The 20,103-nt window shown below is 49.4% G+C and overlaps 1 protein-coding gene across 1 annotated transcript in view; it reads left to right on the plus strand.

Moving 5' to 3' along the window:
- The window catches only part of AGBL1 (ATP/GTP binding protein like 1), a 505,804-nt gene that overhangs the window by 48,559 nt on the left and 437,142 nt on the right, over positions 1 to 20,103 (plus strand). Inside the window, exons 6-7 of the mRNA XM_015593333.1 lie at positions 1,501 to 1,538; positions 17,428 to 17,636. Coding sequence (XP_015448819.1) covers positions 1,501 to 1,538; positions 17,428 to 17,636 — 247 coding nt within the window. The remainder of the gene's footprint in view (positions 1 to 1,500; positions 1,539 to 17,427; positions 17,637 to 20,103) is intronic.

Consider the following 20,103-nt stretch of genomic DNA (forward strand, 5'->3'; position numbering starts at 1 on the left):
CTTCCCTTGCATGATTCTGCAGTTTCCCTTTTTCTCTGACCAACTTACTTTTTCCACTCTGCTTTTCCCTAAACTACTGATGTTCATTTCACCCAAGCCAGGCCCTGCGCGCTGTGGCTCTGAGCTTTCCCGCACGGGCTCGGACTCCCAGCAGCACCTTCTGTGTGTTCCTTTCCAAGTCCACGGCCACCCAGCGTGTGGGGTTAGAGTGGGGCTGACGATGCTGGAAGATGATGGGAGGAAAACACGGCTGGGAGGGATAAGGAAGTAGCTTGTCCATGACAGCTGGCCTCGCCTTCTCCGTGACTGTCCGCGGTTCTGTTGGTCTCCCTGAGTTGGGGGTCATCGGGCTGTAGGTTGGCGCCGGCGCCTGTGAGTTACGGGCTGCTGCTCCCGCAGGACCCCTTGTAGGTTATGATATCTCCAATGCTGTGTTTCTGTTTCATTTTATTCTGATCATTATTGTTCTTTTTTAGTGCTAGCGCTATTGCTCAATAATCGATAATATATTCCAAAGAGAATTGCCTCTCTCATCAACCTGGCAGGGCAGGGCCAGTGTGAGAGATTCTGGACAGCAACGGGGGTGCGGGGAGCAGAGATGAGAAGTGAGGTTCCTGGATTTGGGGGTCCCAGCTCTGCTCACGTGTCTATGTCATCTTGGAAGAGGGATCTCACTTCTTTGTCCTGTTCCCCAAGTTCTCATAGGCTAGATCACTGGGGACGGATCACTGATTGACAGGCCTCAAGGATAAGTTACTAGGGCCATGCAGAATACTTCTTAAAAAAAACTCCAAAACTCTCCCTCCCAGAATCACACCGTGGTGTCTTCAATGCCTTCAAGTTTCCTTCTGCCCATTGGGTGGGTCCTTGAGTGACCTTCTCAGGCTCAGGAAACAGACTGAAAGGTCAGTAGGTCATGGGACAAGGACATTTTTATTCTGTGAGCCTGTCGTAGTCGCCAAGACTGTGCAAGTCTTCCATGGAGGAAAACAGAGCAGAACCATTTTCTACCCTGAGGAGCCAGCCTCGCGCTCCAAGCCGTGAATGTTTTCCAGCGTGTCGCCAAGGGTGGGGGTGTTTCAAGAAGTTTGCACTCCGCCCCACCCCCCAGGTCCCCCAGTTCCCATCCCCCTCTCTCCCCATCCTCCACAGTCGCCAGGGCTTCCAGGGATAAATCACGAGCTCACAGAAGCAGAAGGAGCTCAGGGTCTGGAAGCTGGCGGAAGGTGGGGGCGGATGGGGGCAGGAGGAGCGGACGGAGATTTTCAGCAGCAGAGGGGGACCCCTGAGACCCATCTGCAAGATGGACACTTCACTCGGGGCGATTTTTACACATACGCCTCTTGAACGGCCAGCAGGAGGATCAATAGATGCCGCTACCTGGTTAATTAATAATGGGGCCGTTAGGTAGCAGCCGCGGGCACGCGGGCTGTGGGATCCATGGGCTGACAAAGGGACCCCTGGACGTTGACTTTTCACTGCTCTCTCTCTTTCCCCTAGGGTGGCCGCTGAAGTTCTGGCAGCACTGCTGAAATCCAGTAAGCACCTCTTTGTGAAAAGTGGTTCTTTCTCTCCCCTCTGTGTTCAGTGAAAGATGCTCGCCTCTGGTCCCAGGCTCGTTTCCAGCCCGGAGGGCAGTAGAGCTATGCTGGGACCTTCGGGATGAGCTGGAGAATGGGGCGGGGCTGCAAAGAGAGAGTTGCCCTCTGTCCCCGTGGGCGTGCCTCTGCATAACGCCCTCGATTCTAAAGGGAATGTGATGGCTGTGGCAGACCGAGGAGACTCTGGTTCCTCCTGGGACCTGTAAGGTCCCGGTGGGCGTGTCCCGTAGGGGAACAGTGATGTCCGGGGCGAGAAACATGACTCTTGCGCTTGGTTCCCAACTCTGCGACTCTATCCTCTTGTTGGGAACGGTTTGGATGCTGTAGATGCTGAGAACAAATTTATATTAAAAAGTTGTCTCTTTTCGCAGTTACTTGAGTAATTGCAAAGGAATAGCTCTGGGGTCTGAATAATTTGAGGGTTTTTTCCTTGCCTGGCAGCCCCAGTCTAATTACGTTGGGAGTCAATTTCATGTGTGCAGAGTAATAGAAGGCGCCATGCACTTGGGAGTGAAGAAGTCTTAGCTTAATGCTTTTGTTTTTTTCCTTCCTCCTTACCTCTTCATCTGTTTTAATTTGGCAGCTTGGAAACCAGCTGCTTCCATCGTGATATTTATTTATCTATAGGGAGCCCGAGGCCGGCGGGTAAGAGGTGAACTTTAATAAAACTTATAAATAAATAAATAAAAGTAAAAACACCTCCTCCCCGGAACCATACATCTCTGTCACCTCCGGGCACAGGGACAGACCCGTATCACACAGCGCTTCTCTTTGTGGGCCGAAGGGAAAATATAACGAAGCGGGAGTTCCTTTGGTTTATTGGAACTTGATACAATACACAAGTCTTTCCTTAGTTTTCCGACCTGCGGGGAGAGCACAGGTGCTTAGAGCAGGTTGGGGGAGCACGGGGTAAAGAATTAAGCTCTTGAGACAAGAGGGGATGGAACAGTGTTACCTGAAGGCTAGACAGACAGAACTTGAGACCTCGAGACCAGACTGGCCTCAGGTTTCGCGGCTGGGTTCTCGTCCTTTACCTGCTCACTCTCGCTCCCGGTTGTAACTCCAGGTGTTTGATGCAGCCAGGTAAGGGGAGTTCTTGGACTGCAGGAAGTAAAAGGTGCGGCATGCCATGCTGCCTTTCTAAGAACTCATTCACAGAACCAACGATCTCAGCCTTTGCAGTTCTAATCTCTGTTTAACCCTACTAATCGGCACCAGAGGGGTGCTGTCCCCCACCCCTGAAGCAGGTTCTGCTGTGCCTGTGGAGGGACGTATGGGATCATCGGCTAATTCTGCTGAGCTGTCCACACAGGCCTTTGTCCGCGTCTTAGGTTCTTGATAGCACGAGAGAGTCGGATGGGGGGTTCTCTGATGTCCCTTCTACCACTAAACAAACACTCAGCATTCATGTGTATCGGGGTTTCTCAGCCTCGACACCGTTGCATTTTGGACTGGGTTGTTCTTAGCTGCTGAGATCTGCGCTGTGCCTCAGGATGCTCAGCAGCGACCCTGGCCTTGACTCACCAAACGCCTGTCATAATGAACAAAACAGTCTCTCGCCACTGCCGAATGTCCCCCGGGAAGTCAAAATTGCCACCTGCTGAGAATACACTGATGTGGATGTGACCATATACATGAGCTGATGCCCATTCAAGGTTTCAAATGACCCCTCCCGAAATTACCTCCGTTGCTAGTTCATGGAAACAAATGCCCTTCTTGCATAATCGGTCCTGAGTTCCCCAGCACGTGTGCTGCTGGCAGAAAGTCGTCGCGGGCATGTGAAAGTGACTGGACAGGGCTGCAGGCTCCGGGGAGCTACAGGGCCTTCGGGCAAGACGAGCAAATAGGTTTCACATGGGTGCTGACTTCCGTGTGTGAGTCGACCTCGTGTGTGAGCTCAGTGGGACCGAGGGCTGTGTTTCAACAGCAAAGTCTGCCATGGATTCGAGGAGGCAGAGTGATAGCACACTGGGCAATTCCCACCTCCCTTCTACCAGCTGGACCGAGGCCTGGCAAGGCCTGGAGGGCTGGGCGTGGGTGGTACCACTCCGCCTGCTCTGGGGCTGTTGCAGGGGAGACCAGTGCCATCGAGTTCTCTAGTCACTTCCTGTTGGTGTCTGAACTTCAGGACCTCACCATCCGGCACTGATCCTCTGGGAAGGTTTCTGTGACCCTTTCGCTTCTCAAGGCCCCGTCCGTTCAGCCAGGGACTCTGTGGGCCTGGATACTTGCTCGTCAGCGTCGAAGGTGGCCATGGGAGCAGATCTCTGTGATCGCATCACCGAAGAAGGCGCTTCCCCAGTCACAGTACAAAGAAGGACGTGCCTATGACTTTGCGGGCAGTCAGTGCTTCTGTGACTGGGTTTGGGAACATGAGGTCAGTGGGGTCCTCCCGAGCAGTGGTGGTAGCCGGAGGCGGTCCCCACCCGTCACGGGATAAGCAGCACTGAGGGAACCAGGGAGCCCACCCACAGTAATAACAAGGAGGAAGGGAAGGGGCACCCGGTTAATTTCGGGGCGATTTTGTTCTTTGTCCTCAGCGCTCTCTGCTGTGTGAGAAGCCGGCATGCGATGGGGTGGATGGCAGCGGGGAGTGTGAACCAAAACGCACCTCACCCCTCTCCCTTTCTGAGCAGTAGCGGGCGAGAGAAGCCGGAGGGTCCCCGGCCTGTTTTCCGATCACCTCAGCGATTAGAAATCACCGCTCATTCAGGGGTCCTTTGGATGTGCCCGTGGGTTCACGGGGCCTCATCCAAACCCTAGACCTTTCTTTATTATATCACCTCCCCCGCTCTCCGCTCACACACGCGCAAGTCTTATTTCAACTTCCCCGTGTTGGAAGTTTTGCCCTTTTCCGCTTTATCTTAGGCAAAAATGTTAGCTTTTAGCTACCAAGACTTAAAGCTCCGGTGAAAGATCAAGTCTTCTTGCGTCGTAAGCCGTTCTTCTCCCTGGTAAAGCAAAACAGCGCATTGTCCCTTGTCCCTGAGCCTCTTCCTCTCTCCCTCCCTCTCCTGTGCTTTTCTCTCGTGCGTATTTACCTCTGTCTGTACCTCTCTTTTTCATCCTTCTTCCCCTCAGCTGCTTCTCCTCATATCATTGTCCCCCCCACACCTCTGCCTCTTTCCTTCTGTTCCCTCCCCAGCCCCCCCCTCCCTTGAGCATTAAGTATAAACCCCGTTTTGAAGTGGCACTCGCATAAGCATGCGGCGTGAGATTACGCCTAATTGCATGGGCGCCCATGATAAATCTTCAAATAATGCCTTGGTATTAACCTGTCCGGATTTAAAGGTCACATTCTGGCAACAAGGAACCACCTGGAACCACCTGGTTCAGGCCCTAAATCTGATTAAGAGGATGATGGGTTTATTTCAGACGAGTCTCCGGGTTTAAGAAGGGAGCATTTAGAGGCGTTCGCAGAAGTGGACGCAAGGGGAGGGTGTGAGGAAGAGGGGGGTAAGTTGGTAAAGGGAGGAGCAGCGAAGCGGGAGAGCTAATGGGAAGCTTGGCAAGAAGACGAGACGTCTTAGCGATCTTCGCTAATGCTCTGTCTGGCGGGCTCACGGGGGCGGCTGTCCGCCTGTTGCTACAGGAAGGAGAGGAAGGGGGAGCCTTCTCGTGCCTAGAGCCTGGTCATGGGCCGTCACCCTCATGCTCTCCGTGGTCGTCTGCTGTGGCCTGGCGATCAGCGATGAGAGGACCCGACGGCCGCATGGCTGCCTGACTCCAAAGCGTCAGAGAAGCGGCCGTTTTTGACATGCTCCCTCTGAGACGTGGAGGAATTCTAGGCGTTGTGAGAGGTTCTCAGAACGGCAGTAGCAGTGAGTCAGTGCTGCCCTGGGGAACTGTGTGTCCACGCTGTGTCCCCACGGGGCCTCGAATCTGTCTTCCTGGCTTCCGGGGCTCTCATCTACCTCAACAAGCACAGTACCCCGGGGTTCTGCCCACACAGTGTGCTTCCCCTGCGGTTCCCAGTTGAGGGCTGTGGCATCACATTCCTGGGGCTGGGAAGACTTTTGACCTGGTTTAGTGCAGTGATGTTCAGACTTCTTTTATTAAAAAACAGATAGCTCATCGATGCTCCTCCAAGGTGGCCTCTGAGACATTCACAAGGATATAGGGCTCACGAGACCCTAGAAAACTATCGACCGTTTTTTAGTTGAAATACATTTGTGATAGAACATTGTGCAGATTCCACACCTGTATCAAATCTGAGACAATGATGGATTGTGGTATGATTGTCGTCGCAGTGATCATCAGCACCTCGGTCACAGCACGCAGGTACCCTTTCTTCTGCGTGGTTGGGAAAATTAAGTTCTAGTCTCTTAGCAAGTTTGATGATTGTAATACAATATTGTTGTCTGTCTCCCAGAAAACTCTGGATCTGATCCACCTCCTCCTCATTTTCGCATGGGGGGAAAGGAGGACCCACCCAGATCTGTTCAGTTAACACAGGCTCCTGCATTAGGTCTTAGCACAAATATCTCTGCCAAGGGTTTTCTTTGAACCCCGCACCTCTGCTTCCTGTTGGGTTCCCTGTCAACCCTTTTCATGGAACCCTATGTTTATGCTTCTAAGAACTAATCGTACCGGAATCGGCGATTCCTGTCTCTTTGCATAAGTAGGTACGTAGGCACTTTTGTGTATGTACATACGTATTTTTCCTACTGGGTGCAACTCTCTATGGCTGGGGTCCCCGCCACAGCCCCCACCCCCCTCATCGGGCCGTGCCCAGAGGCACTGCGGACCCATTCATGTTGAGTAAAGAAAGGTTCCAGTTTCTTGACTTTCTAGTTTACTTTCAAAACACCTCAGTGCAGAGGCAGGCCCAATTCCTGTTCCCAGAAAGAATCAAATTAGGGTGTGATTAAAGACCCAATGACTCTCCTTCCCACACGAGCTCTGGAGAAGCATGCCCTCTATTTCTGTGACGAGCCAAAAATCTGCTTCAAATAATATCGGTAGGGTTTTGCCTTTGTCACAAGGGGGATGGGGCACTGTGACGGACTTTGTATAAATGCAGAATAGCAAACTACATCCATCACACTGCGGGGTCGAAATAACAAAGCAATATCTATCTACTGTTTATCGAGGCCTTAGTATGTCAACCACCGTGTGTGCATTCAGCCCATCGATCAAGGAGGTGTTATAATCTCCATTTTACAGGTGTAGGGACTGAGGTTTGGGAAGCTTAAGTAATGTACACAGCTCGTGCGCTGCAGAGTTTACCTGTCAGCCTAGAGAAGATGAGACCAAAAGCTGAAAGGAAGCTCAATAAATACTTTCTAAGTGTTAGAAGGATTTTGGGGGGCAGGGACATCTGTCATTAGTTAAGCATCTGAATGGAGCCCAGCGGGAGGCGCCCCACTCACCAGGTGGCTGTCTGCTGTGAGGCTCAGCATCAGACGAAGCCCATAAATGATGGGGTGAAAGAGAGGAGGGAACAGGGATGGAGAGAACCGCAGACCTCACCGTGTCGTGCCACGTTCAATTTGGCACATCACTGTTTTAATTTTTTTTTTTCTTGGCTCAAAGTTCAGACCTCTCTGCCAGATATTTTTGTCTTTTGAGTAAGTACATAAAATATTTTTAAAGGTTGAAGCTAAAAGAAGAGTATCAACGCCCCTTGTTCCCTTCCCCCTCCTGCTTTTGCCAGACAAACCCCAAGCCCAGGGCCCGGCCACAGGGCAGCACATGTAGTTCCCCTGCCTGCCATGTGGTGGTGCTGTTCTTTTAGTTATCTAGGCCACACTCGTCCAATATTTATTTTCGATGAGTAATTTGTTTATCAGGAGGTTATTTTAATCTAATTTTGGCCATATTTGCTGTTCCACACTATCTGTGCTTCCCAGCGTTAGCAGCTTGCATGTCTTGAAGGAAATTAGCTGAAGATGGTCTCGGAGGCATTGGCTCAGCCGTTATTTAAGGGAGCTGGGAGGAGGCGGGGTGAGTGGAGCCGGGTATTGAAAAAGCCTCTGGCGTTTGCTCCATTCCCGATGATGGCGGCATGATGGACCAGGACTTCCAGGGGGCAGCGGGGAGCTTCCCCGGCAGCTTCTGTGAGGGCCGCCTCTGGAAAACAGTGGCGAACCGTACAGTTACCTTTCCCCATCCCTCACACTCTCCTAATAACCCGCGTCTTCCTCACCTTCATCATCAAGGTCAAAGCACTTCAGGGAAACAGCCGTTTGCCTTTCCACAGCCCGCCCCCACCTGTCGTCCCATCTGATAATATGTTGCAGGACCCGTGAGCCCTGGAGGAAGTGGGTGGGAGGCGGGGGGTCGGGAGAGAATGGCTCTTTGTTAGAGCACTTTGCACGCTGGGTGTTGCTGCTCATCACCTGCACCTGCCAGGCACGTGACGGTCCCGTGTTACGTACGAGGAAGGAGAAATTAGGGGGCACCGATGTCTTTCCCAAAGCCCCACAGGTGGCGAGTGGACGGCTGAAATTTGAACTCGGTTGCGACTGTTTCCTTCACGTTTCGACCCTGATTCCCATCTTCCGTATGGAGCCAGGGAATCTGCACTCCGCTGGTAGACCGTGTGACTTTGAATTAGTTCTTTGTCATTGCACACAACTTCAGTTTGGTTTACCAAAGATGAGAGAACTACGCAGATGAGTAGTTTGAGAAATCTTTAAGAGAAGAAACTTAAAAAAAAAAAGTCTTAGGAGGAGACGACATATCTAAAGCCGATAAAATGGGAGCAGAAGGAGGAAGGAGACTCCAGTGAACGACAGCCTGCCTTTCCCTCGCCAGCTCCGGGGACTAAGATGCCTAGTTAAACAGACGAGGAGGGCCAGCCTCCAGGGGCTGGTAGGATGGGCAAGAGAGTGAATGAGTCACTTTCTCGAGATGGCCAGGGCGTTCAGACACCCACACGGGGTCTAACAGAGCTGAGGACGGTGGTGTTGAGTTTTTCCTGCTTGACACAAAACCTGGTCACGTAAAACAATGTAGTAATAAGATGGCCAGCAACCTTGCTTCTCACACCCAGGCAGGATGCTGTCTTCCAACCTGGTGATCCTGTTTCCTGGTACTAGTTTACCTCGTGCTGTCTGTAGGCTTTCCCTCTGGCCTGGCTGTTGCCAGCAGGTTTGGGCCATATCGTTGTCTTGGCAGCAGCGTGAATGGCTTCAGGGAGGCTCAGGGCAGTTTATGAAGTTGGGAGGTGTTTGCCGAAACCTCAAACCTCTCACTCTCTGGAAAGATTAGACACGGAAAGAAGTGTTCGCACGGTCGTCACGATTCTGGCTTTCATGAGACTGGATTCAAATCGTGGCCACACTGGGCATAATCCTTAAATACTACGCTTTAGTTTCCTCATCATTAAAGACGAGGGAAAATGATATTCCAAGGATAATTAATAGGATTCGAACAAGGTGATATCCATGTAATGGGGTCTGAGTGCTAGCTCTTAGTAAACCTCTGCAAAGATCAACTCTCTGTTATGCTCATCATCACCTGGAAAGTCCCAGAGTTGGTCATGTAAAGGCATACGTCCCCTCGCAATGCATTTTCATCAACGCCCCCTGAGTGTCGACTGATACATAGTTGTGTTCAGGGACTGTCTTCCTTCTAGAAGGTTTTTCCATACCAGGAGTAAGTAAATGAAAGGATGTCGCCAGTTCGGAATGTTGAGGTGACTCACGTGCACTTTGTTTCCGTCCTGGGGTGTCAGGGGTTAAGATCCAGGATCGCCGAGCTCTAGGACTTGTGTCATCCTGGCATAATGGATGACTGGCTGTGGATTGACAGAGATAAAGTATCATGGAGATTTAAAGAGATAGAAAGATAAGCATCGCCTGGCTGGGAATGTACCGGCAGCTTGCTCCTCACACTCAGGATCGACTGTGCAATTGTTTGTCTATGTCAAGATGTAAGCTGAGCATTCCAATAATAGCAGCTTACGAAGCACCTTTTCATACATTATCTCATCTAATCTCTGTACCCCTGCAAGACAGGTAAATATCGAACTATTTATTCTATAGCAGTGGTTCTCAGCACGAGCTATTATTGTGCCACCACGAGAACATTTCGCAAGGTCTGGAGACAGTTTTGGTCAGTACATCTGTGGGGTTGGGGGTGCTCCTGTCGTCTGGTGGGACAGCCCCCTCCACCCCAAGAAATCATATCCAGCCCCAAATTTCAACAGTGCAAGGCTGCGACCCTGTTCTACAGCAAAAATGATGAGGCTCAAAGAGGTCGGCTGACTTGCCCAAGATTACATGACGCGTGGTCGGCGCACTGGGCCTGAAGCTCATCCCTCCCCTGCGGGACTGGAGAGTTTCCGATCTTTCATGTTTTTTTTCCTAACGAAGAAAGAAAACAGTTTTAATTTTTAAATGAAATCCTTCGCAGAGCCATGGCTCGTAAACAGAGGACAGTGCAGCGGCTCTGGCTGCAGTGGGGATTAGAGACCCCACTCAGACTCTTCCTGATGCCCCTCCCCACCCAGTCCCGGGGCACACAGCATGCCCCGCATTCAGTGAGACCCAGAGAGCACCAGACCCCGCTTGGTGCCCTCAGACCTTCCAGATTTCCTGGAGTCATTACACATTTTGAGCAGGGGTCAGCAGCATCTGGGTTATGCTTTAATAAGGTGTGTTGGGTGATGGAGGGGTGCAGGAGGCATAGGGGCCAAGTAGCGGGCTATTGCTGGCACCGTCCACCTTGTAGGAGAGAGGGCCATAAAGGTCACAGGCGAGGGGAGTTAGAACGAGGAGGCCCAAGGCTCACGGTGCCGTGATTTTTTGGTAATGTGCTATCGGATGACGTGGGTTACAGGCCAGGAGCAGAGGCAAAGGCCGTTTGCACACGCACAGTCTGGAGGCATAATGCAGCATGGATCAGTTTGCATTTGTTTTCCTGCAGCCTGTGTTACTTGTCTGTACTCTGGCCGGAAGCAGGCAATGCCACCAACAGGATAGGTGCCTTACATGTCCCTTGACAGAGAAAGGCAGGCAGGGAAGGGCTCTGTTTTTCCTGATGCAGGTCCTGGCTTCTCAGTGTGAGTTGACGATGGAAACGGCAAAGTGGAACCAGCTGGTTGGTTTTCTGCAGGGATCCGGGAGCGACAGTGGCTTGGCCTGGGGGCTTAGCAAGTGTGTTTTTCCTTACCAAGAATCTGGATAGAGAGTAAAACGCCTGGGAAAATTGGGGTCTAGGTCAAGATGACCATTTCTAAAGGCTTTCTTGCAGAGATGCCAAAATCCTAACAGAGAGCAGAATGAGGGCATCTCAGCCTAATGTGTCCCCTGCTTCTGCATGGCACACTAGGATATGTGCCAGAGTGGAGGGGGTCACACTTGCCTTCCCCTCCCGCCATCTGCTGCCCTCCCCTCAGCTTCTGTACCTGGCTTCAGCTCCCAGACTTCTTGTCATCTGCACTCACCAGGACTGAGCTTTTCCACTGGTTGTACTCTTGAGATGTCTAGAATTTTCCATCCCTAGATCTCTGCATCCCCATTCGTTCCTATTGTTCAGGTCTCGGCTCCAATGCCCTTTCCTCGAAGGGTCTTCCCTGACCACCCGATCTAAAGTAAGCACCCCACGTGGTCACTGCAGTGCTGGTCACTGTGAGAAATCAACAGTTTTTTTTTTTTTCTTTTTGTTCATGCCTATTTGGATCTGCCTCTCCGGGCTTCCCCGTGGGAAGGCAAGCTGCTGACCAGCAGAGACTTCGCCTCCTTTCCTGCTGTGTCTCCTCTCATAGCACCTGGCCAATACTAGCACATAGGTAGTTGCTAAATAGGTGTTTGTCGAATACATGAAAGGTGGTACCTTTGGTTTTCTATGGACAAGCAGGGTTTTAGTGGATAATTGACTGTGTACTTACCCACAGCAGGATATGACTTTCAGGACAAAAGGTCTCTGCTTATTTGCATGTACAGAGCAAATCTCTTATGTGATCACCTCTTGCTGGAAACGACCTCATTTTACAGAATTTTCTAACGAACAAGATTGAAAAATTCATCACGTTTCTTCAAATCGAAGATGTCATTGAGTCTGAGAAGCACCATTTCTTGAGTGAAAAAAAAATCCTGCCGGTTATAATGGAAAAACCATTGTTGGTAAAGAAGTGCCTTAATTTCGAAAATGCTAAGATCTGGAAAAATATAGAGTTGATAAGGTACAAGATGAAACTGAGTCATCACGGGGGATACAGAATCCTGCGTCGACGGAGGCTGGCATCTGGAGTGTGTCACCTTAGTGACACGCAACCTAATGCCCTTCCTTCGACATGGCACGCTCTTAGAACTGGAGGAACAGCTGGTGTGTGCAGAGGAAGGGCAGGTGTGGATTCTGAGGTTTTCCTAACCGTGGAGACATCTCTGTGGTTTGAGAATGTATCTGTGGAAAGGTATTAGGAGGAGTTGGTGACTAAAACAAAACAGAACAACAAAACGGACAAGTCTAGATCTGCAACAGTGTCACGGCAGATCGTCCCTCAGCCTTCTCAGCCACGATTTCTGCAGCTTAGGAAAAGCGTCTTTGATTTTACGAAGGCAGTCGACGGGAAAAGAACTCCCCTTTGCTTGAAACCAAAATCTGCGTTACAGTCAAGTGTACTGAAATGCATCTATTCTTCAAAAAAAAAAAATCTGCAAGCTAATTTCACATCATTATTCTATATAAGCTAATAACAAACGAGCATAATTATCATTGCCAGTGAGGTTCCGATGAGCTGCATTTCAGTGCGTATATTGCTGCGGCTCCTCTGTGAGCAAGCCACTACTGCAGCTGCTCGAGTGACAGCTGAGTCATGCCTGTCTCCTCCACGGCTTTGCACTCACGTTTTGGGCCTGATTTCTGGGCTGGCCTCATAGAGTCACTGGCTGGGTTTCTGTAGGCTCCATGTAGCATCTCTAGTGACCTGAGAAACCATCAACTGAGCCTTCAAACCTTCCCAAGTTTCCTATTAAAAATCGACTCTTATTACAGTTTAGAGGTCTGGGAGGGAACAGAGATGGCCGAGGGGGTTCGTTCGGGTGGAGGGGCCGAGACAAGTTAAAAACGTCTGAAAGCCACGCCCCCTCAGCCTTCAGGTGTTCCGCTGGCTTTGTTTCCATTAGCCTCTCAGAAACCTTCTTCAAGAAGCTGATTCTCATGGTAACTGTTCAAGGTCTTTCTATCGGTGCAAAAAAGTGTAAACCGCACTAGCCAGCGTCAGGAGTTGTGCGGACAACAGTATGGGATGTCAGCTTCGGAGGCAGAGGGGGAGTCCATGTGCCAGTTTATAAGCTTGGTGAATTTAAATAAGTCGCGTAACTTCTCTCAATCTCTGTGTCTTCACCTGGGAAAGGAGGAATGTGCGGTGCTGATCTCAGAGCATTTCCAGAAGGTACACGAGGTGATCGTGTCAAATGCTTGGTTCACCGCTGAGCACGCAGGGAGCGTTCGGTAAATAAATACTTGGCAGTCGTACCTGGTGTTCTGATGGCAACGTAGGCTGCTTGGTGTTCATATGATCTGATTTAGAAGTCTTGATACAAGTCTACTTTGTTCAGAAATATTTTCTAAATTGACTCTTTGTAAAGACCACTGGAACCATCTGGTGCAAAGAGTCATGAGGGTATGCTTCCTGAAGTCAGAGTCACCATCATCTTGAGTTTTAGCAAAGTGTCCCAGAGGGGAGTTCTAGGCTGGAATATCACAGCGTGTGAGAGCCATGCTTCAAAGTGAGTCTTTCACTGTGTGTGTGTGGGGTGCGGGGGGGCGTCTTAATTGAGATCAGGCAATGTACGCGGTATACTTGGTCATCAGCTTTGGGAGACATGGTGAGGAGGGGGCATGGAAGCAAACCTTGGAGAATGGACGAGGGTTCGATAAGCCCAGTTGATTGTTCTTCCGTTCTGGGAAGGGGGGTGTTATTCTGAAAAGGACACGCTGAATTGTCAGTAGTTCACGTGAATGAATTTTACTGAAGTTTCTGAAACAAACGATGATGCTCCTTCATCTTCCTGGGCAAGAACTTCTTGGCATAGTGATGTCATGGCATGCTGGCTGAAGATGTTTTCTGTTTGTAAGGATGATGGGGGCCCCAAACCCTGTATTTATTCTTGCTCACGTATGCCTTACAAAAGTGACGGTGAGCTCTTGGACACTTAGTCATTATCAGTCAAGAAGGTCTCACAGCACTAACTGGACTTCTAAAAGTGCTTTAGTGTCATGGGACCCAATCGTGGTAAATCTTGCCAGAGAGGGGACTCTAAAGGTTATGTCATGGGCATTGTCTGTAGGGGCAGCTGGAATGAAATGAGATGTAACCCTCGCGTGTGTATATTCCAGGGTGTCTGAGGATAGCGAGCTAAAACTGGTGGCCATTTCAGGGTGAGAATCCAGTTACGTTGCATGGGGATTGATGATCACTGATTATAAATTGTACTTATTTCGAGACTTTTCCTTGGGCTGTTCTCACTGATGAAAGGTAGGTGAAGTTCAGGTGTCATCCTTATGGAGAAGAATGGCTATTTATTGAGCACATACCTGTGGTGCTGTGCATCTATGGGCCAGGTGCTATGCTAGGCATTCCTTCCTTATAATGGACTCGTAAGGCTGGTGTTTTAATTAATTTTTTTGCCTTGCTTTAATATTTGCAGGTGATAGAACTCTAGTTCAGAATGACTCACTTAACCAAGGTTCCACAGCTAGTAAGTGGTAGAGCCAAAATTTAAATCGACTGCTCTGTGACTCCGGAGCTGCTCCTCCGTGAGGCTGTGGGAAGCAGTAAGCTTGTATTCTGAGCACTGGGCACTTTGTCGTCCATAATCATCGAGAGGAAGTGGGGAGAACAAATAGATGATGCTTATCATGATGATGGTGACAGTCATAATAGCCAGCAGGAGTCGAGTGCGTATCATGTACACCAGAGATCCAGTTGTCTGTTCCCAATGTATTATTTCATTTAACTTCCTTAGCCCCTCATGAGGAGGGTTTGGGGGTGAGGAGTTAACGACTCAGAACTCCTCTCTGTTCATCCCACCCCCATCCTCCCACTAGATTAAGATAAACCCGTCTCCTTAGGAAATTAAAAATTTAATTTTTTTTTTTTTTTTTAAGAATTAAGGAACAGGAATTTTTTCCCCCAGGAAGATCTGAGAAGATTCTAAACTAAAATGTAGCCGGTCTGTTTTGAAGAGGGCTGGGGGACCTGGGGACCTCTCCTTACCCCTGCTCCCTGAGCTCCCCCAAAACTTTCAATCCCTACGTTTCCCCCTGTCTGTTTGGGTTGCCTCGGGGAAGTGGTGTTTTCCTGTCATCTTCCAGAACTCCTCCAAGTCGCTGATCCCTGTGACCCTCATTTCATCCTTTGGCTCTTCTCGTTCGCTCTTCCTCATTTTGATGAATCTCCTCTTGTCGGATTTTAGATACATATTGACTTTTACAAAAGTCTCCCAGCCATTCTCAGGGACAGATTGACTGATGGATGGGTGGGGGAGGGGAAGGAGGTGCAGCTACTCTAGATGTCAGTAAACGTGACAGCCTGTTGAGCATTAACATGAAATCGTGATTAAAATCATTGGGGTTTGATAAAGGGTTTTTCTCTCAAATAATTAAATGGTTTTTTCCCCCGTTACCCCCCTCCCCCTACCTGCAAAAAAAAAAAAAATCATGACTGTCCTTAGGGTAGCACATTATTAGTATCTTACCCTTAAATAGATAAAAGCCCAAGGTCCTTAACCATTCTGGCATCTTTTCAGCAGGCAATTCTTTCCTTTAATACCTCCTACTTAATCCTCAATTTTCTTTTAAACATCAGATATTGGAGAGGCAGGAACTTCATTTAGGCAGTAAAGAACTTTAGTGCTTTGTGGCCGGGACCAGCCAAGGAGAGAAATATTTTTGATACAAAAGAATAATTCATTCAAGGAGGTAATGAAGGCGATTTAAACCTTCCACAAACACATCACCGAGTGAATAAGGCTCATCACTCTCAGTCAGGGTCATGGCTGAATGAAATTTGAAAAAAAGTAAAGAAAGTAAAATCAACTGCAGAAATGGGTCAGAAATCTCCGTGGGGCTCAGTCAAGCTTGACCATTTAGAATTTGACAAACAAGCAGGAAAAGAAAAAAGAATTTCATTAATATTATGAGAAAACCGTTTTTGAGAAAAGCACTGAATTTTCATGTTATTTATTTATTTTTTTCACTCACGTGCACTTATATGGTCTTAGGGAAATGTCTGACTCTGAGCTGAAATTCGTGCTCATCTGTGACAGCTCAGGGGATCTCTCACAAACAGCTCAGGGGATCTCCCACAAACACACTCGGCCAGAAGCGCAGCTGGTCTCTAACCAGTGCGAACAGCCTGGATCATGGAGATTTGCAGTAGTGAGCGGGCAGAGCTGCAGGATTTGAAAATGCGTGCCCGAGGGTCACCATGGCACGGGAGTGCGGATGCCCAGGCCTCTCCAGGGTAGATCCGAACGGTACACGTGTGCCCGCCCACCCCGTTGCCGAGGACTTGAACATGAAAAGTGGCAGAAGCCTCTTGTCAAAAGAGGTACCTTGGACTATTCTTCCCCCCGGGTTTCCCCAAAGAGAATTTAAATGATACCTTTGGAAAAAATCAAGAAAGCATCTACTCATCCCATAAAATGGGTGTCACAGGAAGTGCCAACCAGGATCCTTCCCCTGACAAAGAGAAGTCATGGTGTCGAAAGCGTGAAGGGCAGTGTGGAGCCATGCCACGCTCCCTCTGGGGGTCCGTCCAACCTCTCTGCCTGGACGTTTTCATTCCCGGTGGCTCGCGGCCACAGAGAGGCCACTCTCTTGTTGGCTAGCCTTGACTGGGAAGAGTTTCTCTCTTGGACTGCGTCACACCTCTTGGTTCTCCATATGCAGGCTTCCATTCTCTTTGGGAAAAACACCCAGCGTATCTCTGACACATGACAGCCTTTCAGATATTATGTCTCACTCAGTGTCTCCTCCTTCCCAAAATAAACCTTATTATTTACTCAACCCCGTGACAGTGTTCTAAGCCCACTGAGAGTTAGGAAAAAAAGAATGGAAATCTGGTGGAAATTTCTCTCTCTCTCTCTCTCTCTCTCAATCTCTCTCTCAATCTCTCTCTCAATCAATCTCTCTCTCTCTCTCTCTCTCTCTCTCTCTCTCTCTCCCTCTCTCTCCCTCTCCCTCTCTCCACCCCTCTGCCACATACACTATTACAATTTTTATCTGAACTATTTCAGAATAAGTTGCCGATATTTCCATACCCTAATACTCCAAGTCTGAATTTCCTAAAAACAATGATAGTCTCTTATATAACCACAGTTTATCAAAATCTAATGTACATTGATACAATACTATTAGTTAATCTACAGATCTTACTTCAAATTTTACAAATTGCCTTTTGTAGCAAGAGGAAAACAAAACGCTTTCTGGCCCAGGGTCTAAATTATAATTATGTACGGTTCCTGAGTGTCATGTCTTCTTCATCTCCTTTAGCTCATTTCCTGTCATTTTTTTTCTTTTTGTTTGCCTCTCACGACCCGGACATTTTTGGAGAGTATAGATCAGATGTTTTGTAGCATGTCCCTCATTTGAAGTTTGCTGATCTTCCTCGTGGTTGAATTCAGATGACGCATTTTTGGCAAGAACACCATTCAAAGTGGCGCTCTTTCTTTCTCGGTGCATTATGTCTGATGACGTTGACTTTGATCGGTCGCTAAAGGTGGCACCTGTCAGTTTTCTTCACCAGAAAGTAACTGTTATTCCCTTTATAACTCATAGCTGCCACGTGGGAGGTGCACTGGGACATCGTCGGGCAGGTGCTTCCAAGGGAGCCCTCGACTGACGACGTTGCCTTCCCCATTGGTTTCAGGGTCTAACAGCCGCAGGGCGGTGAACAGAGGCTACGTCACCAGCTTGCTCAGGCTACATCAGGACTGGCACAGCCACGACACGGCCAATACCTACGTGCTGATCCGTCGGGCGCTTCTGCTTTGCCTGAGGCACATCGCCACCCTCCGGTCCGGCAGGGAGGCCTTCCTGGCAGCTCAGGGCATGGAGATTCTCTTCAGCCTCACACAGGTAATCAGCATGGGGAGTCAGCGCCTCTGTCCTGGGTGACATCCGAGTGATTCCTGAAGGCTCTCATTTATGAATCGTCCTAAGCCGAGGTGGAGACACCATACCTTTCTTGCTGTCTGCCTTGGGCAGATGTTCTGCATTCAAATTCTCATGCATTCATTCATGCACGCCTTGATCGATTCATTTATTCGATACATGGTTGTTGGGTCCACCCTGTATGGCGCCGTGGTTGAGGGACGAGGTTTGTTCGTTTTCGCCGTGGTTAAATTCAGATTCTGCATTTTCGGCAAGAATACCATTCAAAGTGGTGCCTTGCGCCAGTCGTGCCTAAAGCTGGAGAAACTGGGTTCAAATCCCAGCCCTAGCACCTACCGCTGTGGGTCTTCGAAGCCACCCAAATTCTCTGGGCCTCAAGTCTCTTAAAAAGAGTGAAAATAATAAAATATGGTTGTTGTGTAGCGGTTAAATTCAGATTATGCATTTTCGGCAAGAATACCATTCAAAGTGGTGCCTTCCGCCAGTGGTGCCTAAAGCTGGAGAAACTGGGTTCAAATCCCAGCCCTAGCACCTACCGCTGTGGGTCTTCGAAGCCACCCAAATTCTCTGGGCCTCAAGTCTCTTAAAAAGAGTGAAAATAATAAAATATGGTTGTTGTGTAGCCTGAGTCAGTTAACGTGGAGAAGTCTTAGCCTCAGCAGAGTGCTCGCCGTGACTTCACGGCTCTGAGCAGTTATGGGAATAATCAGCCCTGTGGAATCTACTGGGTATTTCGACAGACGAGACCCCCTAGCTTGTGGGTCTAGCATCCTAGCAGGGAGTCAGACATGAAGGAAGCAAAGAACTTCGTGGGGACAGTAATTTCATATTGCTCAGTAATGGAAGGTCAAAGGTCTGCAGGGACACCGCAGGTGGAAGGAGAAGGTGCTCTGTCTGAAGGGTCCTGTCTTCTCCGAGCAGGTGACACCTAAGCTGAGACCTGAATTATTATGGAGCTGGTCATGGCAAGTGTAAGAGGAAGAGCATCTCGGGCAAAGGGAATAGCACCTGTAAGGGCTGTTATTGATCAGCATCCTGGCAGATTCTGCATTTACAGTTTCCTAGATTTCAATCCAAATAACACATTCCTTACTTTCCCTTGATTAGGGCTCATTTGAAGCCTGTGCAAGGCCACATATAGCCTCTGTATCGATGATGCGACATCTCCCCAGTATCCGCCATCTGCTCCCCCACCTTCTCCTGGAACCAAGTTCGCCACGTTTCACATGCCTTATGTTCCTTGCTGTCCTTATATTAGTCAGTCTCTGTTCTCTTTTCATCATTCTTTCTGCTTTTTTCTGGACAACCTGCAATTTTTCTCTCCCCGAGTATATCCGAGATAATGAAGCAGTGAACGAGACTGCTGTTTTCCAACCGTGCTGCTGGTAGACTTTTCACATTAAAAAAAAAATAGCATGTTCCCCCTCCTCTAAACAATAACGCAATGCCGAGCTGCAAACCAACATCTAATTTTCCGTTTGCTATCACCTCTGGGTTTCTCTCCATCATTACGGCTTTTGGAATTTCTCAGTCATGAAACAGCCGCATTCTACATTCGATGCCTCTGGATGAGGAAGTGCTTCTGAATTTTTCCAAGATTCATCATACTTTGAAAACTCGGGTCCCCACGTCTCTCTTCTCTCCCCGGCCTGGTGGCGTTCCCTGCCCCCACCTCCACTCCCCCGCCCCCGAACCGCTGATGCCAAACTGTCCCCCATTTACGGCTCACGAGCTTCAGCCAGCTCCTCCGCCCTCTGCATTGTTGGCTGTTCCTCTGTTTGATGTTGAAAAACCAGTTCAAAGGGCAGTAAAGGAAGAGGATGTCGGTCCCAGAGGTCCATGTCTGTGATGAGAAGAAAGGAGAAAAAAGATCATTCGAGCAGGATCTTCAAAGCAGGTCCTCGGAAGGCCATCGGAAGACCTCGATGGCTCAACTCAGCGAACTTACAAGAGCCCAGCCTCCCGCTCCCGCTGGGAAGGGAAGCGGGCGTGAGCAGAGGCAGAATCTGCCCTTCCCAGCCAGAGTTCCTTCGCTGGAGGGCCTCCCTGCACCTGGCCGTGAGCACAGATGCCATCGTAACCGTGCTGGACTTCCAGCTGGCCGGCGTCCATCCTCTTTTCCACCAGAGAAGGCTCGCGCGTCACAGGATGGCCAGCTTGGGGACCTTGGCTCTATGATGTCATTTCAGTGGCTGTGGCAGATTATGTATGCTGCTGCTGATGGTGATGATGAGGAGGAGGAGGAGAGATTTGTATTGAGCATTTGCTGTGGCCTAGGGCGGGCTTAACAGTTTACACAGAATTCAGTGTTTTAAAGGGTTCAAAACCAGCGGTCTCACTCAAAATCCATGCTTCTGTCCACCTCCCCAGCAGTTCTCCAGGTCGAGCATGTGTCACAGTCACCTGGAGTGCTGCAAGGGCTCAGTCCTCG

The sequence above is a fragment of the Pteropus alecto genome, unplaced genomic scaffold (genome assembly GCF_000325575.1).
Source record: "Pteropus alecto unplaced genomic scaffold, ASM32557v1 scaffold60, whole genome shotgun sequence".
NCBI classification, from domain to species: Eukaryota; Metazoa; Chordata; class Mammalia; order Chiroptera; family Pteropodidae; genus Pteropus; species Pteropus alecto.